The 26,378-nt window shown below is 38.3% G+C and overlaps 3 protein-coding genes across 3 annotated transcripts in view; 1 reads left to right on the forward strand and 2 right to left on the reverse strand.

Annotated features, from left to right (window-relative positions):
• Nucleotides 1-7,583: 7,583 nt before the first annotated feature.
• LOC100374218 (uncharacterized) lies at nucleotides 7,584-26,117 on the reverse strand. The gene is made up of 5 exons (XM_006813958.3): nucleotides 25,961-26,117; nucleotides 25,064-25,588; nucleotides 22,971-23,121; nucleotides 9,895-10,059; nucleotides 7,584-8,261 (listed from the first exon to the last, which is right to left on the reverse strand). Exons 2-5 carry the CDS (start codon nucleotides 25,523-25,525, stop codon nucleotides 8,119-8,121), a joined length of 921 nt encoding a protein of 306 aa, XP_006814021.2. The 5' UTR covers nucleotides 25,526-25,588; nucleotides 25,961-26,117; the 3' UTR covers nucleotides 7,584-8,118.
• Nucleotides 17,878-20,040, reverse strand: LOC144348073 (E3 ubiquitin-protein ligase TRIM45-like). The gene has a single exon (XM_078007574.1). The coding sequence runs from the start codon at nucleotides 20,038-20,040 to the stop codon at nucleotides 17,878-17,880; it is 2,163 nt and encodes a 720-aa protein (XP_077863700.1).
• The window catches only part of LOC100374066 (angiogenic factor with G patch and FHA domains 1-like), an 11,677-nt gene continuing 11,393 nt past the window's right edge, over nucleotides 26,095-26,378 (forward strand). The window contains exons 1-2 of the mRNA XM_002732711.4: nucleotides 26,095-26,181; nucleotides 26,273-26,371. The gene's annotated coding sequence lies outside the window, so the exon portion shown is untranslated. The remainder of the gene's footprint in view (nucleotides 26,182-26,272; nucleotides 26,372-26,378) is intronic.

The raw sequence follows: 26,378 nt of genomic DNA on the forward strand, positions 1-26,378 counted from the left end.
TTTAACAAGTTTATAATTCCATAGTTTGTAATAAAATGTTGAGATGACGATGACATAAGTATCCACCACATTCCAGTATATTACTTACATGCACTGTAGGCAACTTTAATACAATTATGAGGGTATTAGTGACAACTGATTTTCATTGATGTCTGTTCAAATTTAAATAGCTAATTATTGCTACTGCAGAACTGACACTTGCCATATTAGTCATCTAGAAGGCAGCACATTTACAGTTTTCAATTTTTTTGGAAAATTATCTTTACCTACTTAAGATACTTGATGAAATTTGTGGTGCAAATTTTCACTGGCCCTTTAAATTAGTTGCTCATAATTGTGGATGTACAGTTATTTATATTTTGTGGACACAAATCTCAATTGTCAGTTTTGCGTCTAATATGTCACACAAATCATATGGACATTCAGAACCAAGTTTATTTAGTATGGAACAACACTGCAACCATTTACAATTATTATAAAACAAATTGTGTTTTATTAGAGAACCTATATAATATAACTGAGGATGCTGATAAAGAATGCCATATTTTTTCCTTTATATTCTTTAGAACAAGCTGTATGGAAACCAACATTACTGCACTGTATACTGGATATAATATAAATTAATGCTGGCTAACCTGGAATTATCAACATTGTGTAGATGTGGGTGCAACATCAGGACAGATATTTTGCCAGATTATTTCAGTTTATAATGAAAATATTTTTTTGATAATCATCTTATAAGCTATTTTCATTTGTTAACTTGAGTCTCGAGTCCAGGAAATAATTCCCTTTCCTCGATGGGTTAAATAAAGTGACACTGAAACATTACAATGAAAAGAAATTGTTTCAGATGATATTTAAATGTTTTTCATATTAAAAGTGCTGATAATACCATGAACTAACAAACATTCATTGTCAGCTGGCTACACATGAAACTCCATGCAATACATAACCCCCAAAATAGCTTACTGCGGAAGCACCCAACACTGTTCTGTACACTGTTCTAATACATTTGGAGTTATTGCTATATACCGGTACTGATAGAAAATTGCGTATTTCTAAAGATGCAATACAGTACAATTTATTAACTCATAACAACCTACTGAAGGAGGTTAAAGGTTACAACAACAACAAAAATTACAGAAAAAAAATTAATCAAATTACAATGGCTAATAGTTTAAAGACAACCAAAATCAGACTAAAAACAGAATAAAAGTTAGTAACGGAAATATATAATAAAGTAAAATAAAACACCAAAAAAAAACTATAAACTGAATATAAAAACAAAAACCCAATGAATAGGTGTAAAAAAAAAATAAAAGAAAAAGTGAATGACTAAGTACCAGGGGTAGGTGCTGCTGTCTAATAGCAAAGCTGTATTTCAGATATTGTGCCAGAGGAATTGCTAAGTTATTATTTGACATTATTTTTATGAATTTATTTTCAGGTGTGAGATTAGTAAAGTCAGGAATAATCTTTTCAGCTTTATTGTATAAAACGACCCTCTCTTTACTATATACTGGGCATATTATGAGGAAGTGATGTTCATCTTCAATATCATTTTTATTACACAATTTGCAGATTCTGTCGCTACTTTTGATTCTGTTTTGTCTTTCTTTTTCAATTTCTAAACTGTGATTGCTCAGTCTGAATTTAGTTAGGGTATTTTTCAGTTCTTTATTTTTTAGCTTAATTAAGTAGTTTTCCAAAATGAAGTTTGTTTTAAATTTTTTGTAAGTCCTCAGTTTGTTTTTTGTATTAGTATTTTGTCTGTTATCATCATTAATTGAGTTAATCCAATGCTTTATAAATACATTTTTTATTTTATCGTATATCCGTGACATTTGTGACGATTTTAGCTCATTATTGTCAATATCTGATAGTGTTGTATTTGTAGATTTAAATACAGTTATTATTATTATGCGTCTTATATCTACTTCAAACAAAAGTAGCCGCTATTCGTGATGAGAACTGGAAAACCAACTGTAACTTGGGTAGCTGGTAAACTGACCTAGCTGATGACAAACCACTATCAAAAAAACTTTCGACCCCCGTGTAGCCACGTACGGCCGTCAGCTATATGAACTGTACTCCGTCTACAAATGTTCATCTGCCGACACGTTATTGGACTTTCCCACCCACGATGACAACCAATAAATCATGTTTGTGACGTCTGGTCTGATTACACCCAGCAGCACAAGCTCTAAATCAGGGTCATATATTGCAGATTTGTATTTGAACAAATAATCGTGCATGGGCATCCTGTCTTCTAAGCTTTGTGAAAGCATAAGGTTTTGAAAGCATTGTGCATATTTACAACTTTCTCGCATTTCACACGTAATGCGCCATATACTGTAAAAGGATCAATTGTTCACCGGGTTTTAATTTGGCTTATTTCGCTGAATGAAAAATGCGCTAAATTAAAACCCAGTGAATATGTAAAATTTAGCATAGAATACATTATCTAAATGACAAAACCGTGAATTTAAAACCCACTTAATATACCTGAAATGGTAAATCAGCGAAATTTAAACCAAGTGAAAATTAGTCATTTTACAGTATGTGTATCGATGTCGCCATGCCAACGTTTCGTTTCGTCCCAGTTGTGATATTTATCTGTAAATGTCAGACCATTGGTCTGAGGTTCATCGCAGACTCTATTTGAAAGGCTGCGGTTGAGGTTTCATGTTGATCCGTCGAAAATGGCAGTTACTTATCACACAACAAAAACTTATTAGTTACGACAATATTTTCTTAACATTTTATGGAAACAATTCGTAGTGTGCATAAACCTTAAAGAAACATAATAGACAAAACAGTAAATTTTAATATTACTTGTTCGTGCTGTTTTGCAGCACTGCGAAGGAAAATGAAAGATTACAACAATTAGCGCATATGGCTGGAAGTTACATTTGCTCCGTTGTGTAGAAAGGTTTCAACATTTCATCAGATAATACAATTTATATCCAATCATCTAGAACAAACTTTTCTAGAGAACACACGCGCACAAAGATTTTGTGGTCTCGTATTGGGGGGGGGGGGTCACAGTAATATAAACAAGGATACATTTTGCCGAGATATTCAAATCAGTCGCTATTATGATTTACAGAGGCGGCGGAACGAAATATCCCATGGAGGGGCAAGATCAGCTCATCACCCCTCGCTTACTAGGAGGACCCAGGGGCATACTCTTCCTTGAATTTTGAAATCTAGACCCTCTACAACCTAAGCTATTTCCTACATTTTGAGGGGCAAATTGTGCTGACACAAAAGGTTTCAGCTTGATTTTCGAGTGGCGGCATATTTTACGTGCCCCTGAAGTGGTTCTCGTTTTTAGAATATTAGAAATAAGTATCGGTCTTATTTCTGATCAAGATAGGTATGAATATCGGTAGTATTTTCCCAATTTGGTGTATTTATGGTTCCGTATATGAGCGAATATCTCCACCTCAGATTCCGGCCTCATATCCCTAGGTAACTGTTTTATTCGAAATAAACAGTGAGGACAGAAATGGTACTTTGGTATAAACATGGGTATAGATTTTGCCACTATCCAGTTATAAAATTGGCCACACTTTTGAGCACTCAGGGGCACTTCCCTACCCAGCTATGTATCAACTGCCACCCCCTCCCCCGCGTGCATGCCCGTGAATGTGGTTATGCAATAGAAAGTAATGTCTACACGTAGGTAGGGTTATTAAAATCGAGAAAACAAAATACGGGTATATTTTTTCCGACATATAAGATAAACGGAAAAGAGGTTACTAATCAATCTTCAAGTTTTACATTTTTGTAATTTCTTCTGTGAATCTCTCCGGCGAACCTACCAGCAAATCTCCGGTAAGGTATACTTAGTAGTACGTGACGTTCAGAATTCCCCCGCCCCTGAATAATCGCGAAGAACAGACTGGCGTGTTAACTGCATAAATATGTATAATTTCCTTCCTGAATACAGAACTTAGTTGATCTAATCGTTAAGGCGTATGATACATTTTGATGTGAGTTAATTTGTAATGAATAGTTCAGCCAAACACTGAATTATATCATGATGGTGGTATGATGAATTATATTTTTTTTCAAAATGATTTTTCTGGATTTCATAGAAGTATATTTTCATTTTTTGGCCGGCTAATGTTGGATGTGCAAACCTCATTCGGGAACATGTATATTCGGTGTTTAGAATAAAGATGGGCAAAATGCTAACAGGGCAATCGTTTTTATTGATGTGTTGAAATTACGCCAATAGGGTATGCTTTTGATGTTTTTGTTAATTGAATGTTTTTGTTGTTGTTGTTGTTGTTGTTGTTTTTAAAAAATTGTGTACGTATTTGAAATTTATTTAAAAAGCTGAAGAACCCTTGTATCATCAGAGGGTCTGTGCATCATCATAAGAATAGCGGATTTTGCAAGGAATAATGTTTACTTGCTCTCTTGACTGAACACTTAAAACCCAGAGTAAAGAATAAACTTTATAAAATAGTCGGATGGTTGAGATCATATACTAGTATCACATGGATATGTGTAGTATAGTCAGATGGTTGAGATGATATACTAGTATCACATGGATATGTGTAGTTGTAGTCGGATGGTTGAGGTGATCTACTAGTATCACATGGATATGTGTAGTTGTAGTCGGATGGTTGAGGTGATATACTGGTATCACATGGATATGTGTAGTATAGTCAGATGGTTGAGATGATATACTAGTATCACATGGATATGTGTAGTTGTAGTCGGATGGTTGGGTCATATACTAGTATCACATGGATATGTATAGTGTAGTCGGATGGTTGGGTCATATACTAGTATCACATGGATATGTATAGTGTAGTCGGATGGTTGGGTCATATACTAGTATCACATGGATATGTGTATTATATGTACATGTCGGATATTTTGTCTTTTACGCCTTGATGAGTCTGTCACAGGGTTCACAAAGAATCACGTGTAACTGCCCCTTAAAAGAAAAATAACATTGCATACTCCGAGGTTAGTATTAAAGCCAATCAGCGAATTTTGCAGGGGCTTATTGCCAGTAGTCCATATTCTCAAAACCGTGGCGAAATGAAACATTAAGCTCAGTGGTTAGTTTACGCATCTTTTAAATGTGTTTTGATTCACAGTGCATTCGGCAATCAACTGCAAGTCAGTTATGTGAATATGAATTGCATTCACTGGCAGCCGTACTAATGAACAAGTTGAAATCGCATTTAACGGTAGAAATATGATAATTCTTAAAACATCTACATTTCTATGAAAGGCCTCAGTACTCTATATTGTTTTATTTTGTATGTAGCTGTTGTTGTATTTTCTGATTTAGTAGTAAGTGCAATGTATATTTCATTAAATGAGTGAAACAAAGACGTGGAATTCATCACCTAAACTGAGTATAATAATTTTTCAAAATAGCAATAGAAAATAATATTTCTTTGGCATTACCCAATCTCATTTAATATACTTATTAGACAACAGAAAGACAGACACTATGCAGGGTTACATCCTTAAATGACGATTCATCGTGAATGGAAGGGGTTCCCTGCCAAGTTGAAGCTCCTTGTGTTGGAGAGGTATAGGTACATTCTGCGCTACGGAGTTCTCATTTCAAACTGTTTAACCCCTCTTTTCAGTGTAATGTAGAACTATGTCTTATTATGACAACACATCTTCATCAAAATGTCGAAATTTGAATATCCATTTTAGTACAATTTACCCAAAATGGAGACTGAGTTTTAAGACCTTTTCTAATATAAATAAGAAGTGGAGTTTAGAACACCTATTAAAACATACCATCTTACATATTTCGACATTGATTTTGCAAATAAAACATTCGCTTGAATGGTATCATCACACTGCTGTCATTTGAAATAATATTTGCACTCTGAGAGCATTTATAAAGCGTTATTAGTGTACTGGAAAATGCCATTCTCTGTAATAGCACGGACTGACAAAACGTGAAACCGTGAGTTCTATATAAGTTTGTTGAACGTAAATAATTCCATTACAGCATTAAAACATGAAATTTAGTGCTGATGGTCGATTCAAATAATGGGTCAAATATTTTTTTAGTCTATGAAGACGAATCATGTATATTTTATGTAATAGATTGAGAGTTTCCTGTCACCCAGATTATTTGGAAATCTGTTTTTCAAAGCTAAATTTAGACAGCACCGCAGTTCTATTCAACCCACACATTTATAATTATAAGCAAACGCTGTTTTATTTTAGAATTATCTTGCGAGCATCATTGTTTGTTGTCATCAGAGTACTTCGCTAGGACCTACAGGACTCTATAGTAAACGTGTCGCTCTCCATGACCAACTTCTACAAAGTACCGAAAAATCTAATTGTTGAAAACATCACTACCGGTAAGTTGAAGATTATGAACTGGAACTCGAAGGCCTCAAAACACATTCTGTGCCCAGGAATATAACGGCACACGGCGTTTGAATCAGTCACAGTACCGACCGTTACATCGCGAGTCATCGAATAGTAGCACCGCAAACCAAGGGTCATTCAATAACCAAACACTCCCTTGCTCCCTTGCTCTGTCCGACTGTGTGCGACCCGAGTCCACGTCGCGAGCTCAGTTTCTATTTACGAAATACCAAATATATTGATACTAATGGGCCCGGCAACGTTAAATTATAATGTGCCACAACGCCATTGAACAATCAATACGTCACTTCCTGAGTCCTATTCGTGAGGTCGTATCTGTGAGGTTCTATTCGTGAGGTATATAGCGTGCGCATACATCAATTGGCTTTTGGTGGGCCAAATGTGATGTGAACTACAGAGGGAGCTGTAGGTGGGCCAAATGTGATGTGAACTACAGAGGGAGCTGTAGGTGGGCCATGTGTGATGTGAACTTTGAAGGGGGCTACAAGTGCACCATATATGATGTGAACTATCAAGGGGGCTGTAGGTGCGCCATATGTGATGTGAACTATAGAAAGGGTGGAGGTGGGCCATGTGATGTGAACTGTAGAGAGAGCTGCACGCGAGCCATATGTGATGTGAACTATAGAAAGAGCTGTAGTTGGGCCACATACATGTATGATGTGATTATAGAAGGAGCTATTTGATTATTTGCTATTATAATATGAACCATAAACAATTACATAGGGAGCTGACAGAACATGTGGTGTGTACTACAGATAGAGCTGCAGGTGAGCCATTTGTAACATGAAGTGCAGAGGGAAATGTTGGTCCATTTGTGAAATGAACTGCAAGTATCAGGATATTTTGTCTTTGAATCTCACAACATTAAATAAAGACTCGGTCAAGACTAACCCTAAATGGAATGAACATCAACAAGTAGAAACACATTTCCCTGAGCAACCTGTGTTCGACCCCTGGCTTTGGTGTAGTTCTTCTCAATAAGCCATATATAAAGTGTACCAACATGATATAAGGCAAAATATCCTGATTCAAAACAATCTGGTTATATGCCCTTTTACCATTTGTCCTGACTGAACTGTAGAGGGAGCTGTTAGTGAAAATGATGTGAACCAGAGTGAGTCATTTGTATATTTAACGTTTGAGCGCAACCACATTTTGAAATCAACAAAGAATTGCTACCAATACAAAATATCAAAATATTTATTTATTTTGATAAACACCCCATGTAAGAATAGTTGTCAGAACCTAGGAATTCAATGAATACAGTATACAGTTATTAATGCAGGAAATATTAAAATATTAAAATAGTAAGACTATATGAGTACACGGTGAACATATGTCACTTCTAAAGTATATTTTTATAATAATAATAATACACACATGTCTCAACATTCATGGTACCCCCCCCCCCATAACCAATGACACTACATAGTTGATACTCATCATTCACATCCAGTTTATTTAAGACACATTCTGCTCAAAATCTACACTTTGCTAATCCTCTGTTGCAATGGATTAACAAATCTAAAATGAAAAAATCTTAATCCAAAATGCCTTTAAAAAAAAACTATTTCACCAATTACCTATTTAAATTCCCAAATCTCTGGAGCCTATAGCATCACAATTGGTATTACAGTTGTTGTGCATTACATATTTGAATTTCACAAATGTCGTATATGTCACATAGAACACATTGTAGGTTTACACGCAGGATTCAGTTCAAAATTTCACAATTTTTGGTCCCTTTGGTCTTGCTATTACTTTGCGTTGTCTTGGTAGTCCAATCTCAGCATCGGCACTCTCCATACTTCGCTTCTGCTGCTTGGACAATAACTTCTGTTCTTTTATTGCTTTCTCTTTTTCTGTTGATTAAACCACAACAAGGTACGATGTAATGTTAATTACTTTCTTCCGTGCACAGTAAACATTCTCATATCATGTCTATGTTAATACAAAACTCAAAAAGTATGAACAAAATACTACTCAAATTATGTCATAGTATCAAATTCAGAATTGGATTGGCTGGAATTGAGCGGAATTCTACTAACGTCTTGAATCCAGCAGCATTTCACATGCTATACGCCACTATTAACACCAAAAACTAAAGCAGAGCTCCAATTGTTATATGTGCAGATTCCACTAACTATGTGGCATTCCACTCACAAAATGCCACTCCACAAATGCAATAATCAAGCAGCCTGCTGGCTGATATATCTCGACTGATATAGCTCCACTGTACAGTTGAAATATTCACTAAAATTAGAAAATTTTATTTTTTATTACTTTTGTTATTAATGTCCTTTTATTTTATTTTATTTTATTTTATTATTTTACCTAGGTAGGGCGGAATTAAAAATATCACAAAATCAAAGTAAAATAATAAAATAAAAAGGCATTAATAACAAAAGTAATAAAAAATAAAATTAAAATAAGTTTATAGCCAAAATAATTAAAGCCTGTACACTACATCAGATTTTAATCAGATTGGGTCAACCCAAGGCGTCTACAAATGTCAAAGCAGTTAGGCTAGCCAATTTTAAGAAGAAGTAAAAAATAGCCATTTTTACTAAAAATGACAAAATTATTCACTAAGATTAGAGAATTAAAGATATCATCACGAGATGGACAAATTTGAGAAAGGTCCATCCAAGATACATGTACATATACTGGTACACCAAATATCAAAGCAAGCGAAATTGCTATTTTCATGAAGAAGTCGAAAATGTATAGGTGACTCCAATGGACACTCATATGTGGGTCATATGTGGTGTGAACTATGGAGGGATCTGTTAATGGACCATATGTGATGTAAACTATGAAGTGGGCTGTAGGTGGGCCATATGTGATGTGAACTATAGAAGGGTCTGTAGGTGGGCCGTATGTGATGTGAACTACAGAGGCTGTAGGTGCGCCATATGTGATGTGAACTATAGAAGTGGTGAACATATGAACAGCTCCGCTCTGTTGACTTATTCGACAGCAGAGTTAAAAAGCAGAGGTTGTTAAACACCACTGCAATAATGCCTAGAACCTATAAGCAAAGTTCCACATATTATTAATTTGTCCTTCAACTTATGCCTAGAATTTTTATTTTGTATGTGGTGCGTTCTATTCGAGCTCGCTATATGTCACTCCACCAATCAATGAGGCATACAACTCACTGTACACTACTCCGTGGGAGGTGAGATTCATCACTAGAAATATCTCATGACGTCAAAGTAAACACAGCCAATCATGATGAATGAAATGTGTTGCCAATGAACATAGCCAATGACATCTCATAGTATAAATGACAGTTGCATAAATCTCAATGTGTTACAAGATATACTGATGTCTTACTTAATTATAGAGTTGTGTATAAATAGTAGAATGCGGTGTACATTTCAGGCTACTGTCGACATGCATTCAAAGAGTAATATTGTTTTAATAGTTAGATTTATAACCCTTAGTTCAAAACAAAAACTACCAAATACTGAGTAAGCAATTATTTCTCACCAATAAGACTGATATTATCTGGACAGTCTTTTACAAAGTGCTTCACAGATCCACATATGGTACACCCACCGCCATATGGATAAAGACCTTTTGGGTTGTCTGGACACTGTCGGGATAGATGACCAATCTTATGGCACACAAAACATCTTGCAAATGGATACTCTCCTACAGATAAAATAGCAACATATTATTTTTCAAAAAATCATTTTAAAGATTGAATACAAGTGGAACATGCTGATAGAATAATATCAACATTAATATTCTGTCAATTTCGAAAGTACCATGTTTCGCAAAGGTTTTCCCAATTTATCCTTAAAATGTGATACCATACTATATCTTGAACATTTAGTAATCCAGAATAGCGTGTACTGGTAATCTTTGAATAACGTCTCAATTCACACAGATTTACAAACGACTTGGCAAATGAAATTCAAACAAACAATAAATTAACAAATTCATATGTTCATTATTCTTGCTTTAATATGTATGCATTTTATAACTTTTTATTATTCTTTTGTTGTCAGGTTGGTGTTTAACTACATCGAGTATGATACATCAAATGCATGATATATGTAGTTACTTCATTCAAATGTAGTGTTCATTATCACACACACAAAAACAAGTTCAACACAATTTTTTTTTTATCATTTTTCTTTTGTCATCTCTAAATATGCACTGAGCTTTTTTGCTAGTGTAACCAGAAGAGGTTTTCACTAGTGTGCATTCTACTGCTCTATTATTCAACTGTCAAATAAAGCAAATTCGCAAATTACATTTTATCTTATTAATTCCTGCAATAATACAAATGTTATTGTAGTTCATCAAGTGTTACATTTTTGAGATTGACCCAAGAGATATGCATAGTGACACTTCAACAGAGAGTCTTGCGCACAGTACAATTGTAATGTATTTGAAACAAAGATGTAGGTCATATGTGACGATTTAATGTCTGTCAAACAAATTCACGACTACATTGTTTTCAAACTAGATACTGTGGAATACTTTATTTTCGCTGGAATTAATTTTCGCTGAAAAGGCTTTTTGGGCGTTTTGCTTGGAATTCATTTTCACTGATTTTTCATGAGTTTAATGTGAAATATAGGAAAAAAAGTATATTCGCTGGATTTTATTTTCACGGAATCATCCCTTCAGCGAAAATAGCGAAAATAAATTCCAAGCGAAAATAAAGTATTCTACAGTACTTCCCAGCAATGGACATTGTACATGGGTATAAGAGAATATTGTTATGAGGATAGAAATATAATTCATGTTATCTTGGCAATATATATTTTACTCTTTTAATGTACAAGTCTTAATTATTCACTGGGTCTTATATTCACTAATTTTGCTGACATCCCAATGGGGTAAATTAGTCTCAGTGAATATGCAATCTTTACCATAGACTTAGGCGAGGGTTCTCCGAACCCGCCTATTCTCAACGAAACTTTTTCTAATATCACGACGATTTATAAATTGTACATTTTAATTTTAACATCTGAAAAATAAAATACTGTAAAAGAAAAATATACGTTGTATGCATTTTATTTTTAACATGTTTGATGTTGTGTCAATATTCAACACAATATAAAGTAATGGTTTGTGAGAAAAACAATACAATTCACTACGTTCAATTACCCACCATAGACTCCGGTCAGTCAAAATGATTATTTTGAACTGTAGGCATTAATCAGCGATTCTGCCGGTGACGGAGAGATAGAATCCAGGTCAGGGGAAGCCCCATGACCCAAAGATTCTTTTACCCCTTACATCACGAACCCAAGTGTCTGAGGCCACATGGCAGCGCCATAGGCGGCCGTCCTTTCTCTCCGCCTCGAGGACTTAGACCAACGCTATGGAAAGAGTGGGGTGGTTGGGGGGAACCCAGAGTCTATGGTGGGTATGAACTATGTGAATAGACGGGTTCGAAGAACCCTCGCCTAAATTCACTACGTTCAATTACCCACCATAGACTCCGGTCAGTCAAAATGACTATTTTGAACTGTAGGCAGAGTCGGACACCGATAGGTGGCAGGTTTGTCCGAGCAAACAGAAAAAGTGATGAAAGACTTTTCCCAGTCCGAGATAAAAACAAACTCAATATCATAGTGAAGACCCAAGAAGGGTGGTGTCTTACCTTGCCTGTGCTGTCCCTGAAGCAAGAAGCCAATGCTGCTGTGGTGACAGGGTTCGGTGTGCCCAAGAAAGCTAGACCCAAGCTGATAAGCTTGAAGTAGGACCGAAAGAGTTTGCATGAGCGCGTAGGTCGAAAAAAGAAGCGAAACCTGGGAGCTTCCAGGAAGTGCTAGTGGTACAGACAATCTCCCCGCAAGAATGCCGGGACTGACTTATCACTTATGCGCAGGGGCCCCTGTGGTCGTTCGGACTGGGTCGGTAATCAAAGCCTGACCCGCTAAGACGGGGCCTAACCTGAAGAGACCCTGCTCAATAGATTGAGTGTCTCTTAGGTAGTAGTTGATGAAGACATTCTGCATTCTCCAGAAGCCTCAGAATCTGTTTGAGGGGGGCGCTTGACGCTAGCGCTAGTGAGTTAGCAATCGCACGGACCTCATGTGCTCGTACTTGGTGTCTCTGCAAGGTCTGTGTTGAGGAGGATAGTGTATTATAGACCTCCAGTACAGTCGCAGTAATCCACCTGGAGATGGAAGTCGGGGAAGCCGGCTTATCCTGTTTGCCAGGGCCGTAACACAAAAACGTGTGTTTGGTCCCCGTCTGGAAAACCTGGTACGGTTCTTGTAACAACTCAGCGCTCAGACCGAGCAGAGAAGCAATTCCTTCTGATCCTCCGGACCGACAATATTTGACAGCTGGGGAGATGACAATCGGTTGAGGATCGTGTCCTTGAATTTTGTTCTTGACGAGAAACTTGATTTGAGTCTTTAGTACAACTTGATCATCCATAAAGGCGGCACAACCGTCCGCGAAGGACAGTGCGCCTAGCTCTGACCAGCGCCTACCTGACTGTTTTCCACGTCAAAAACTTGAGTAGTGCTGAAACAAGGGGCTCAAAGGGAGGTCTGCTTAGGGCTGATAAAACAACCGACAGGTCTCAATTGGGCGGTTCCCTTGAACAGGCCCTGGGCCTCTGATTATGGAAAGCAATAAACAGTCTCCTAATAATGGGACAATCGGCTAGACTTGACCCCAAAAAGTTTTCTATGGCGGGGGACAAGGCTGACCTGTAGCCAATGATCGCTGCGTAGGACAGACCCACTTCGTCAAACAATTGGACAAAGAAGTCGATAGAGGGATGGCATGGATCAATCTCCCTTCCACTACACCAACTGGTGTATGCTCGCCATTTCGAGTCGTAGGCAGCGTTGGTGGAATCCCTGTTCGCCCTGCCAGGACGTTGGCAGCCCGCTTAGATAGATCTTTCGTCTACGCGAGTCTACTGAGAGCCTCCATGCGTGTAAGTGGTACACTGCTGGGCTTGCTGGTAGTGTGCCGTCCGGTTGGGACAGCAAGTCTGGTATGTCCGGCAGCACTACCGGTGTTTCGACTATCATTTCCAGCAGGAGCGGAAACCAGGCCTTGGTCGGCCAATTGGGCGCCACCAGAGTTAATATGCAGGTGGGCTCTTGTCAAAGTTTCTCCAGTACCCGGTGAATTAGCGAGAAGGGAGGAAAGGCGTACACATCCATGTGGGACCAGGGGATCAATAAGGCGTCCACGGCCCAGGCTCCTGGTGTCGGCAGGAGTGTTACGTATGTCGGGAGCTTGGCGTTCCGGGGTGCGGTGAACAGGTCTATCTTTGGACCGTCCCATAGCCGAAACAGCCTGGAGGCTACCCACTGGGGGATCTGCCACTCCGTGTTCTGGAGACGGAAGCACCTCGAAAGGGCGGACCTGGAAGGTGTGCGGTTAGCTCTACATTGTATTCCAGGCACCAGAGGAGAATTTGCTCTTGTTGATGTAGGAGACCACCGCTGTGTTGTCTGTGCGGAGCAGGACTCGAACTCGAACTTCGGGTCGAAAGCGTGAAAGTGCTAGGTGCACTGCTTTCAGCTCGAGCCAGTTGATATGGTCATCCCAAACCCACTGCGGGGGTCATATTCTATGGGCATGTTTGTCCAATAGATGCGCTCCCCACCCTTGGAGGGAGGCGTCTGTTACCAGAGTCAAAGGTGTGACGAGTGGGTTTCCTTTACTTGGTCCGGGATCAATACTCGCATGTTTAGTTCCCGTAGGTGAGCTCGGTGTTCCAATAATGGACCGGGCGGCTGCATAGTGCGGCCTGGAGAACTACCCTTCGAACGGAGGTCATCATTCCGATAAGCCGCATTAGTTCTCGGAGGGACACTGAAGGAACGCTGACTAAGCGTTCTGCTAGGTTGCTTAGCACTAGGCAACACGCTTGAGATGGGCGAACCAGGCCTACTTCGGTGTCAAACTCCATGCCCAGAAACACCAACTGTGGAGTCGAGTCGGGATGGGAGTTTTTGGGATTTACTAGAAAGCCCAACTAGTGAAGTAAATCCTGTGTAAGCCTTACATGTCTGGCTAATAACCTTTTGTCTGGGTTGTGTAGCAACCAGTCGTCTAGGTACGGATTGATGTGTACCGACATTTGGTGGAGCAGCAGTACTACCTGTTTCATCACTCTTGTGAACACGTAGGGCACTGTGGATAACCCGAAGGGGAGCACCCAAAATTTGAATACTTGGCCCAGGTGGGCGAATTGAAGGAGAGGGCAACTCGTTGGGTGCATCGGTATGTGCATGTAAGCGTCGCATAAGTCTAAAGAGGCTAGCCAGTCGAGCCGGTGAATGGAGAGTAGAACACTGGATGGTGTCTCCATGCGGAATCGATCGAGAAGCACATACTGGTTTAATCTGCTTAGGTCCAGAACCGGACGCCAGCCGCCTGTAGATTTTGGTACTACGAATACATTTGAGTAGAAGCTCGGACTTAGTGCTGGCTGCACTATTCTGTGTATGGCGCCCTTTCTTAGCAAACTGTCTACTTGTCTGATTGCTTCTGCCTTGGGGGGATCCCCTGGCAGTGCACCCAACGGGGGGAGGACACTGACAGGGGCGGTGGTATTCTGTAACTGAGTGTGACCACCTGGAGCATCCAGGGATCGGTTAACCGCTGTCTCCAAGCCGGAATGCACCGGCGCAATCTGCGTGCGACAGGGATCTGTGGCCATGGGTTCGGCGCGTGTAAGAGGGGGGATTCTACTCTACCGTGAGGTGAGCTTCCCCGGAGATCACTGGGGTTACTAAGCTGTAGCCTGATCTCTTGCCGCAAGAGATTGAACGGTGGCGTACCCCCTGACTCAGTTTGCCGGCGAAAACACACGCGTCTAAAACCGCGTCCCGCTGCAAAGTAGTAGCCCCGGCCAAGAGAGCCATATGACACTGGAGGATATTGCACATAACCGTGTGGTGGCCTACCATTAACTGTGTCACCTGGGCTAGGAGTCGAGTGCGTTCTGCGTCTGAGGTCTCAGAGTCCTGGGTACGCACAAGAATGCACTCCAGTGTGGCGCCCACGAATTCTAGGAAATTGATGGGTCGCAACTCTGTCCTCAGGGCATGTTGGGTAGTCTCAGAATGGGTCGATGAGAATGACCATGGAACTCGGCCGTCCCCCTTCACCCGGTTAGCAAAACAGAAGTTTGTGGTACCGGGGTCTGGAGAAAAGCCTTGGGGTCCGGTCGGTGGTCTTCTGGTTTTGTCCCACAAATTGGGGTCCGAATCCATGATTGCCCTGATGGGATAGCATTTGGTCCAGAGAAAGGGGTTATGCAAAAAATTACCCCAGCCCGGGGCTTTTGGCATTACTTCCTCCATGGCTGACTAATGACTGCCCCTCAACACCATCTGCACACTGTCCGCCATGCTCAGCACTCGGCTGGACCAGGTGAGACGTGGAGATGGGGTCGATCTGGATCCCGGGGAATATACATAGTGTCACCTGGACTGATAATATTCCGCATCACCCCAACGGCGTGGTCACCGAGTCATTACGCAATGTGGACTCTGAGGGACCGCCCGAGGTACCCACTGTATCGACGTGAACGAACTGCCACCTCTCAGCCTAAATATGTGAGCGAGAGCGTGTTAGAGAGTGCGTTTCATGACAGGGTCGGGTCCTTCTGGGAACGCCTGTGGGTTGGCGAGAAGGGAGCGGAGCTCGGACTTGAAGGTAAATTAATCAGTCCGGAACCGCGCGGTGAACCCTGGTTGGCGTTACGTGTCTGAGGTCCCTGAGGAGACCCATTGCCACTAGCCTGAGCCTCGGCCTCCCCCGAATTAGCGGGGGGGGGGGGGGGGGTCACGGCTGGGAACGGGGCCTCCCCGGAAAAGACATGTTTAGAATGCGAACAGTACTTTATGTGTTTCTTCCTACTTGCCGGCTGAGAGGTCGCAGTGGAGACAGCTCGCTCCGCCTGCAGGTGGTCTACTCTGCCTGCCACAACGCAATTTGCCTCGACAGTCCTTCAACCAATGCCCTCATTTCAGCGGCAAAAAACGGCGCAGAGCGAGGATGGATCCACAACGGGACCAAGCACAGGCCCCATAGGAAGAAAGACCTCCAGGAGCACAGCCTCGGTGATGTCGGTAAAGTTGGGTAACGCACTGCCTGAAAAAACAAACTGTGCAGATGCCCTCCTATCAGCGGGGGGAGACCAAAATACATTGGCACCCCTACTATTGGGCCCTTTGCTTGGTATCCCGGTATGAGAACGCACAAGCGCAAGGACTTATCACTCATGCCAACGCACAACTCACTCATACCCATGCCGATAGCACTTGCTGTGCGACCTTTTCACGAGCGAGCGAGCAACGCAGTCAGTCTCGACTATATTTACATACTGCTGGAAAGAATCCCAGGCTTCAGAACCCCAGTGATTGCAAATATTCTCTGGGCAGACACCCGAACCCCGAACGCACGTGATACAACGGTAGCATTTAGCATGCGGGTTCCATTCCTGCAAGTTCTGTGTACACTGATTGCAGATCCACCTCAAAAACTGAGGAGATAATACCGGCAGCGAGCCTCTGGTGTTGCCAGTGCATCTATCCTTTTATAAATACATTATAAATAAAAGACGACATGCATGAGGGAAACGAATTACAGTGCCGCCATGAAACCAACATGTGGTTATGTAGTGGCACCAGGTTTTAATTTCTTTGTTGTGGAAAAGCATAACACACAAACGGGAAAATGACACGAGGGCAAAAAAACAAGAAAACTTATCCTACCAGCTAGAATGTCGGATGCCGCGGCTGCGGCGACGACCCACGCTAGAAACCCGGACAGGAAAAAGCAACAGAGCCAGGCAGAGCCGCTCAGAATCATTCCCGAGGCAGAGATGAAAGAAAGAGTGATTGTACGGCCGCCTATGTAGCTGCCATCTGGCCTCGGTCGCATGGGTTTGTGACATAAGGGGTAAAAGAATCTTGGGGTCATGGGGCTTCTTCCCCTGACCTAGATTCTATCTCTCCGTCTCCGGCAGAATCGCTGATTAATGCCTACAGTTCAAAATAGTCATTTTGATTGACTGGAGTCTATGGTGGGTAATTGAACGTAGTGAATTGTATTGTTTTTCTCACAAACCATTACTTTATATTGTGTTGAATATTGGCACAACATCAAACATGTTAAAAATAAAATGCATACAACGTATATTTTTCTTTTACAGTATTTTATTTTTCAGATGTTAAAATTAAAATGTACAATTTATAAATCGTCGTGATATTAGAAAAAGTTTTGTTGAGAACAATTAGTGAAATTGTATCATCTTTTCTTTCTGGTGTAAATGATATATTTCACAAAATGACCTGAAATTTCAGTAAAATTGGTTTTGTATAAAAGTTATCACCAAAATACAACCCTTTAACATACAATGGTGGTGTTCTCTGTGGATGTTTGAACACTGTACTGTTTGAACATAGAAAAAAATTCAAGTGTCCTGGAAACAATAATTATCATAAAGTGTAATAATAAAACAATCTACAAATACACTACTTTGATCTCATTTTTTCTGAATTCACTAACTGCTATCTTGAGTGGATAAACTTTGCTCACTACTATACGGGTTGGAAAATCCCACTCTCCCTCTGCAATGAGACATAGAAATCTACCATCATGAGAATATTTACATACTCTCTTATTATTAGGATCACAAATGTAGATATTATCATCGCTGTCAACGTCAAGTCCACAGGGACCTTTGAATTGATTCTCTCCTGATCCAATTGAACCAAAAGAGAAAATGTGGTGAAAGTGAGAATCAAACACCTGGATGCAATGGTTGCCAAACTCTGAAACAATTATTTGATCTTTCTTATTAACTGCAATACTGTATGGTTTCATAAATTCTCCTACTTTGAACCCAGTTTTTCCAGCAGCCATGACATGTAAACCATCTACTGTATACTTTCTAATACAGTGTCTATCGTCCTGTCGATCTATAAACAGTACATAACCATCATTTGTCAGTGTGATGCCTTGAGGACCGATCCCCTCATTTTGATCAAAGGTGGTTATCAACTGATCTTCTGTACATACAACTATTTGTTTGTTATTCACATCAGAAATAAAATATCTACCATCAGCAGATACTGATACATCCATAGGCCAAAATTGTTTGGGAAACTGGTTGAATGTTAAACATTTCATACATCGGCCATTCCAGTCTAGAATCTGAACTCTGTGGTTGCCACTGTCACAAACTACTATATGGCCATTATGATTTATGGCAACCCCATGGGGTGCTTTGAAGAAAGATGGAGCACTCCCCTTAGAACCAAAACATTGAACAGTCTCTACAGGAGGGATCACTGTAATCTCATATGGCATATCTTTCACTTTCTGATTACAATGTTTCACTGTTAAAGAATGTTTTCCTAATTCTTTAAAATTTATGTTTGATTGAATCAAACTCCCTGAATTCCTTGGAGATATTGGAACAATTTCCTTTACTTCACTTGGATTCACAAGTTTCACTATAATATCTTGTTTTTGTAGTGAAGAACTGCCTGTATTCTGCATTTCTTTCCCTAAAATGATGAGTTTTGTCAGTCCTTCCACTTCCACTGAGGAATGCACATTGCCAATGTGCTCAGTAATAAGAGCATTGTTTGCAACAAACCAAATCCTGCTATCCTCCTTCGGTTTAATCTCTATCTCAGTTTTCAAAACCTGATTGACACGATCTATTACATTCTTTAGTGAAAGTAAACATTGTGAAGGACTGGCAAATTTCATCAGATTTTCTGCGTAATCATCCACACTCTCTAATGTGACTTTTGTCAGTTCTAGGTTCTTTTTCTGTGATTCTAAACTTTGATTTTTGCTCTCAAAAATCGTGTTCAATTTTTTTTTTGCCTGTGATTGTTTTTTTAAAAGTTTGTCAATGATGATTTGGACATGTTCATCAATTCGTTTTTCAGTGTCATCACGAAAATGTCTCAGATTCTGCAATTCTTGGTCAATGTTGTTTGTTGCATCACTTGTACTGTTGATTGTGTCTTTCAGTTGTTTTAAAAGTGGTCGTAGATGGTGCTTGCCTTTTTCTGCAGCGTCCTCCATGTGTTGATGCCGATGTTTGGGGGTTGGATGTTCAATCAGAGCACACTTGGTACAGACTGGTATACGACACGTTTCACAGTAGATCTCAACTGGACTTTGTTCATGTTTATCACAGTACACAATAGGTTGTGGTATCTCCACATCTAAGGACACTTCTGAAGTATAGTGTGCTAAGTCTATGACCTGGTGACCTTTAGTTATTTTGAGACGTCTATGTGCGGTAGTGCATGATTTACAGAGATATTCAGCACAGTCTGTACAGCGTGTCACTGCCACGCCTTCATCACAAGCTGCGCACTTATTTATATCGTTCTCTAGCTCCTTCACTGTAGCCATATAATCAGAAAGACCTGTCAATAAAAAGTTTGTCTGTAAATCGCTTACATTACTGTTCACTTTCAGTCGGCAGATCGGACACACTAACTGACCCGCATTCTTCGTAACCCAAGTTTGCAAACAGCGTTCACAGAAACTATGTAGACATGGTAGACATTTAGGAGTTTTGAATATCTCTAAACAGAGACTGCATGTCAGCATGTCTTCCTTTATCTGCTCCTTCAATGATGTAATATTGGATGCCATGGTGTTTTTTGTTACTTGGTTGTGTTGGTGCTTCTCACGAGACGTACTGCTGCTGATAGTACCCTTTGCGCACTCGTATCATATAAAGGTAGTGTGCAAATCATGGATCATACCAATCATGACAGTGGTGTACCGCAAAAGGTGGGTGTGTTTTACTTGGATGTTCAAAAGCCTGTTTAACTGTTGTGAAGTATACTTTCTGTAATTCACCATGATAATATATTTTTTCCTGAAACTTGTATTTCAAAATTGATTAATATCTAAGTTTCAGTTACTTGTATAATACGGTAATTAACACTTCTCACTCTCACTCCCCTGGATTCTAGTGGTTTTATCTGCCATGTGACATCAGATTAAAAAATAGAATCACGTCATCACTCACTGTGAATTGTACAGCTAAGGTATGCAACTTTGATATGTGATGAAGATCATGCGAGTCTATACCTTTCAAATTCAGTGGTGATTAATCATGGCAATAATGTACTTTATTACAAACACCAACACAGATTAAGATATAATAATAATAATAATATCAAAATCCACATTCACAGGAAGGGTTTTAGTTTAACGCTACAAAATTAATATAATATAAATTACATACTGGCAATATACATGTGGTGATTAAAAGCAAACTTTACTAATGTATTGTGAAAAGTCTTATATAGCATGAAACACAACTGAAAAGTTAGTTTTAAAGAAAGTTCACTCTGTCGCCAAGTGGATAAAAAGTTTGGATCTGTCTGGTTGAATGAGATGGAATGTGTAAATTAAAAATAATCTGGCATATCATAAACTGCATTTACTGATAATAACAAGTCAAAGTAAACACACCTGCAATAATAAAACCTGTAATTTAAATAGTTTACTTATACAAACCACTATTATTAAAATCATATGCTGAACATATAAATATGAATAAGCAAGGACTCTTAAGCAAAAGATGTTGAGATGAACTCTGACCTGAGTTCCTTGACAACTTGCTACATAGTATTTTGTGTGACTTCACATTGTGATCTTCCTCACACGTAACATCTGTTGCAAATTATTGAATTAATTATTATAGCCATCAAACATGATGAAAATTTCTCCCAATCATTATCTCTTCACTGTTGAAGTTCTTTTTACCACATCTACTTTTTCTGTACAGTTTGATGAAAACTTTAGCTCAATTTTCAGTTTTTAAATAGAATGCAAATTAACATGAGAACTATCAGTCCATTAATTGACAGCCAAGAAAACATGTTTTAATTCAACATTTTTCAAAACCATCAAGGTTGTATTATTCAGATGTTTAGACATGGATAAAGTGGATAATAAAAGTTTCAATAAGTTCTTAATGCATGTTTGTAGATACCTTTGTAAAATAGTTATTTTCCTGAAAATCCAACTAACTTGGCAGTTTTTGAAAATGACAAGTTTGTTACAACATGAAGTTTTGCTATTTGTTTTCACTTATTAAGAATGATATAAAATACGAATAATAATTAGGTAATTCAGAATTTTACAGAACAACTCTACATGTAAATGTAACCTCTCATGAAATGTAATTCAAAATATAAATCACAGTGGATAAATAAAGGAAGGTGACAATGTGGGTCACATGTAGTTCATTTCTAAGTTAGTTACATTAACCTCAAATTGTCCCAGTGTTAACGATATAGAGCTCATCGTCATACATGCACACTTGACAAACTTTGATTTACCAATAGTATAAATATTTACAAAGATTATATTTTTAAAATAAAGTTGACCGAATAGTTCCTTTTTACAGAAATAATACAGAGGTGTTAAATGTTGCCCAGTCATGAATAACAAGTCCGATAACAGCACAATATATGGTAACCCTTGACCTCCAAAGACTGAAGACCAAAATGTGGAAGTCAAATATTATTATTCCTTGCTAATCCAATACTGTATATGTATTACCCTTTTCACCACCAGTTCCCTCTTGTCATCACAAATTCACAAAATCCTGTTTATAGTCTGCGCTTTCCTTTAGAAGTTCCAAATTTTTCAAGTAAAAACTGAAAATTTACTCAAATTGAAGAATATACGAAAAAAATGATTTATCTTGTGGTAAAAAAGTTAAGATTGAACTCTATGTATGTGCCAACCATAGATATTTGTGGACAATTAAGTTTAAATGTACACGCATAAATCATCATTTTTCAGATTGGATTCAAAAAAGCTGGCTGGTACCATTTTTTTTTTAATGAATGCTGTTCCAGAGCCATATCTCTTACATGCCTTGACCAATAACTTTTAAACTTGAAACATTGTGTCACACATATGCTTATACATGCAGTCATTGCACAATCCAATACAAATCATAGAATGGTGTTAATTCAGTTCTAAAAATGTATCAAAAAAGCTTTTGTACCATTCCAACTGGGTCTTGATCTTTCATGGGCAGATACTAGTTTATTGAACATTGAGATCTTGATATTGTGTTTACTAAAATCAGATTCAAAATGGACGGCAAGTGGTCATTTTGTTTTACAGGGTGCTATTTCATAGCCATGTATTTGACATGCCTTGACGATGGCGTTACATGTATACATAATGACATGATCCAAGTCTTGATTAAGAACAGTGGACACTTTTTTTTTACTATTACACATCTGTCGCAAACACTACATGTATAAGCTATACACAGATCAATTCTCACAAAATATGGCTGTAAAGAAATAAACTATCATAACAGTCATAACTACTACTTTAACTTGACAAAAATCTCCTTGAACTCTGACCCTACAAAATTGGGTATGGCAATTATTTTAGTTTACTAACTTGTCTGTAAATGAGAATCAAGATTTTAGTAAGTTTTTAAAATCTGGTCGCTTTATTCATTTTTTTTAAACAAGCAATTTCTGAAGAAATACATCACATAACACTAAACAAATAGAGAGAAAATATATGGAACAAGTTACCTCTTTTTTTATCAACTCTGGCAGTACATTGGTGTGACGTATGTTCTGTAGAACCACACTTGAAACATATACCCATCCCCTGATCATTAGCTTTTAAAATTACAGGGCAGTCAGCTACACCATGACCCGGCTGTCGACAATGAAAACATACCTGCAAAACAGAAAAACAAAAGGTGTCACATGGGATTCTTTCCTATCAGGTGTCCATCTCTCCCAAACAACCAATTTTGTCATGTGGCTACCAAAACTGGTCAGAATAGTCACACTAGCACAATTGGTTGTTAGGTAACCCCTTACAATATATATCTAAGCTTTTAAATGATGCAAAAGTTATGGTGGAATGAATACTAACTTTTAGAGAATGTCTCAATCACAGAACAATGTTTTATCATGTTTTACCCCTGTTGGTACCTTAACTTTCTCACCATCAGTTCCATCTTTTCATCACAAATTCACAAAATAGTCCTGTTTATAGTCTGCACTTTCCTTCAGAGATTGGGACACAAAAAAACAAGTAAAAAATGAAAATTTAATCAAATTTTGTCTGTTGGCTCCAAAATTTATGTTCATTCCCAAAATATTGAAAAATATAAGCAGAAAGTGCAGACAAATTTGGGCGAAAAATCTGGTGATGAAAGGCTTAAGGATCCAAGTGAAATCTTTAGTACGACATACTAGTATAACATTTGTTATTGTTATTCAAAATTTAGTTTTTTCACACAAATTTAATATATTGATATAAAAAATTATTTGTGTGTGGTATGTATCAATAAAATTGATACATATATATGTACTGATAGTACTGTAAACTTTGTATTAGAAAGCTGTGGGATTTTCACGCTAATTGGTTAAATGCAGTCAAGCCCATTATTTAAGCAAACATCCTGTCAAAGGCTGGTCATCACACTATCATGAACAGTGCACCATACTTTATTTTGAATATATTCCCCCAACATCCTGAAAAATGTAACACATAAGATATTTCTGATTCAAACACCATCTTGTTTGTTTGTTCGTGCATATGGAATGATGTCAAAAACTGTCAAGTTATCCTCTGGTAATAGTGGCATGTGGTACCGACCAATGAAAATGTGCAACTTTGAAAATTGACAGCGCATGGTAAGGATGGAGATGTGTCCAATAATGGATGTGCACAAGAATAAGAGAGAAATTCTTTTCCAAGCCCTGTTATTTAAACAATAATGAATTCCCTACAGCAGCATATTGGATGAGGAGATAGGTCGATGGCAAGATAATTTAAGGCAAAGACAAACACATCTACATGTGAACCCTTCTCTTGATTCCATTATGGTGCTATGTTGTTATAAATCACCACAATCAGAATTTTAAAATTTTGTTAAATTTTGAGGATATTTTAAATAAATAGAGGTTTTCAATATTATATGATAATGTAAAGCTATGTGATAAAAACTTCTAATTCTGTGTTTTATGACTTGCAATCATGGTCAATGTTGAGTCATTTATTTCAATTATTATACCCAGAAATGCCAACGAATTTCATGTATGTAGAGTGATAACGTGAGAGAAAAGAAATTGGCCATATTGTTATAGTGTGTCACAGACATCAAAGAATGCTGATGTGGAGGTAATGTAAGAAGTTTATAGAAAATGTTCTGAATAAAAATGACATGAATTTTTTAAAGTGAAAGAAAAGTGGTGGGTTTGTTATAGGTTGATATATCCAAATGTGATAAATTAATGTTGCTGGTTTACAGTAAATTTTCTTTATATTGTTCATGCAATAACCTGTTCATTTACTGTCAGACAACAGAGCTGCACATGGTATCGATTGATCAATGTGAATGGGCAATTACCATTTATTTTCACTATGTTTTTGAGCATAATAATTTAAGGAAACAATGAGTTTTATTGTTATTTTACATGTTTACATAGATTTAATTTAGAAGATTTTACTCATCAGCGAAAATAAAACCCAGTGAATAATTAATGCATTTACAATAGTAAAAAAAAAACAAGACATATTATGGTCTAAGCTAACGTTTACAGCAATACCACCTAGCTTTCTATTGGTTATACCAACTACAATGTTTCAATCAATACCGGTTACTTACTTTTTTGTTTCGCCTTTGTTCTATTCTTTTCACCCTTCTATCCTCTCGTCTTTTGTCTTTCATAGCAAATATTTCTGATGGACTCATCTCTGCTGACCTTTCTGTCACCGCCAAGGATTTCTTTTTCAACTTTCTATCTTTTGATCTTTTTTCTGGAATCTGCTCTAAATCATCATTCCACTTCACAGGTTTTCTTTTCTTGACACTTTTATCTGCTTTTGTGATTTTATCCACGACAGATTCACTTTTTTCTTTTTCTTCATCTGATTTTGTTTTTTCATTTTTAATCTCTTGTGGATCATCATTCTTTTCAGTTGTCACTGTCACTTTTTTATGTTTTTTAGGTTTGATGCGTTCAGGATTTACAAATGAAGATTTGTCAGTTTGTTTGGGTTTTAATTCCTCCCATGATGATGCTTCATGGGGTCTCTTTTTTGGCCCTCCTCTTGCCCAACGTGTCATGGTGACAATATTGTGGCAATTAATTTACTAATATGTTAAACTAATATGTTTTCTATCAACGATCTGAAATAGAAGATACAGAATCAGTTATATTAGAATATTGGCAGTCATATATTCTATTACTATGGCATAGTGGGAAGTTTATTATTGTTATGATATATTCTCAATGTGTTATTAATTTCTTTCGTGATAGTTTATTTTCCTTGCTCCTCTTACGCACTAAAGTCGTCATTCCGCGTCGTGTTCGTTGTGTGACCAATAGCAACGTATACAACGCGTGTAAAATACAATATTTGTTTACATCATGGAACTACAATAGTTCCATTTTTACAAGTAATTCTATCACTCGCTACATCACGACTGTACCGTTTTGAATATGAACCACAGTCTATCACAGTATAACTGTGGTGACAACTACGCAATGTTATGACTTACCTTTAGATTACCTGTATCTGTAATTAGGCCGGTAGCTCTATCTACATACGGGGATGGTAAGTAAATAAGTAAATCTCTCGTGGTAATCAAAACACATGGGCGCAGCCATTACAATCCCAGAATTCCCTTGCAATATTGCCCTCAGGTGTCCAGATGCTGAAAACAAAATGGCATTGCTTTTGCACGGTTGTGTTTTGTTCGTCTGAGATGGGAAAGAAAAGGTTTCAATTTTGACCTCTTCCACAACACATTTCCGCAGATCGTTGACGATGACAGTGTTTTATAATGTCGTCACTATTTTCGTATTTCTAGATTTTGGTTGAAGTGAGTTTGAAGACTGAAAACTATTCTGAATTGTCTTTCTGATGAACGAAAGCTGGCTACTGACGGAGACTGATCTCCGATCTCAATATCGGGG

This window comes from Saccoglossus kowalevskii, chromosome 13 (assembly GCF_978046115.1).
Source record: "Saccoglossus kowalevskii chromosome 13, keSacKowa6.1, whole genome shotgun sequence".
NCBI classification, from domain to species: domain Eukaryota; kingdom Metazoa; phylum Hemichordata; class Enteropneusta; family Harrimaniidae; genus Saccoglossus; species Saccoglossus kowalevskii.

What these genes read in the sequence shown, in the direction of transcription:
- LOC144348073 (XM_078007574.1), bottom strand. Translation starts at nt 20,040, where the DNA reads ATGGCATCCAATATTACATCATTGAAGGAGCAGATAAAGGAAGACATG.
- LOC100374218 (XM_006813958.3), bottom strand. Translation starts at nt 25,525, where the DNA reads ATGACACGTTGGGCAAGAGGAGGGCCAAAAAAGAGACCCCATGAAGCA. An exon ending in CAGAGTTGATAAAAAAAGAG is followed by an intron (nt 10,060 to 22,970) that starts GTAACTTGTTCC and finishes TTTTATCTGTAG; the next exon opens with GAGAGTATCCATTTGCAAGA. An exon ending in AGATAATATCAGTCTTATTG is followed by an intron (nt 8,262 to 9,894) that starts GTGAGAAATAAT and finishes TTTAATCAACAG; the next exon opens with AAAAAGAGAAAGCAATAAAA.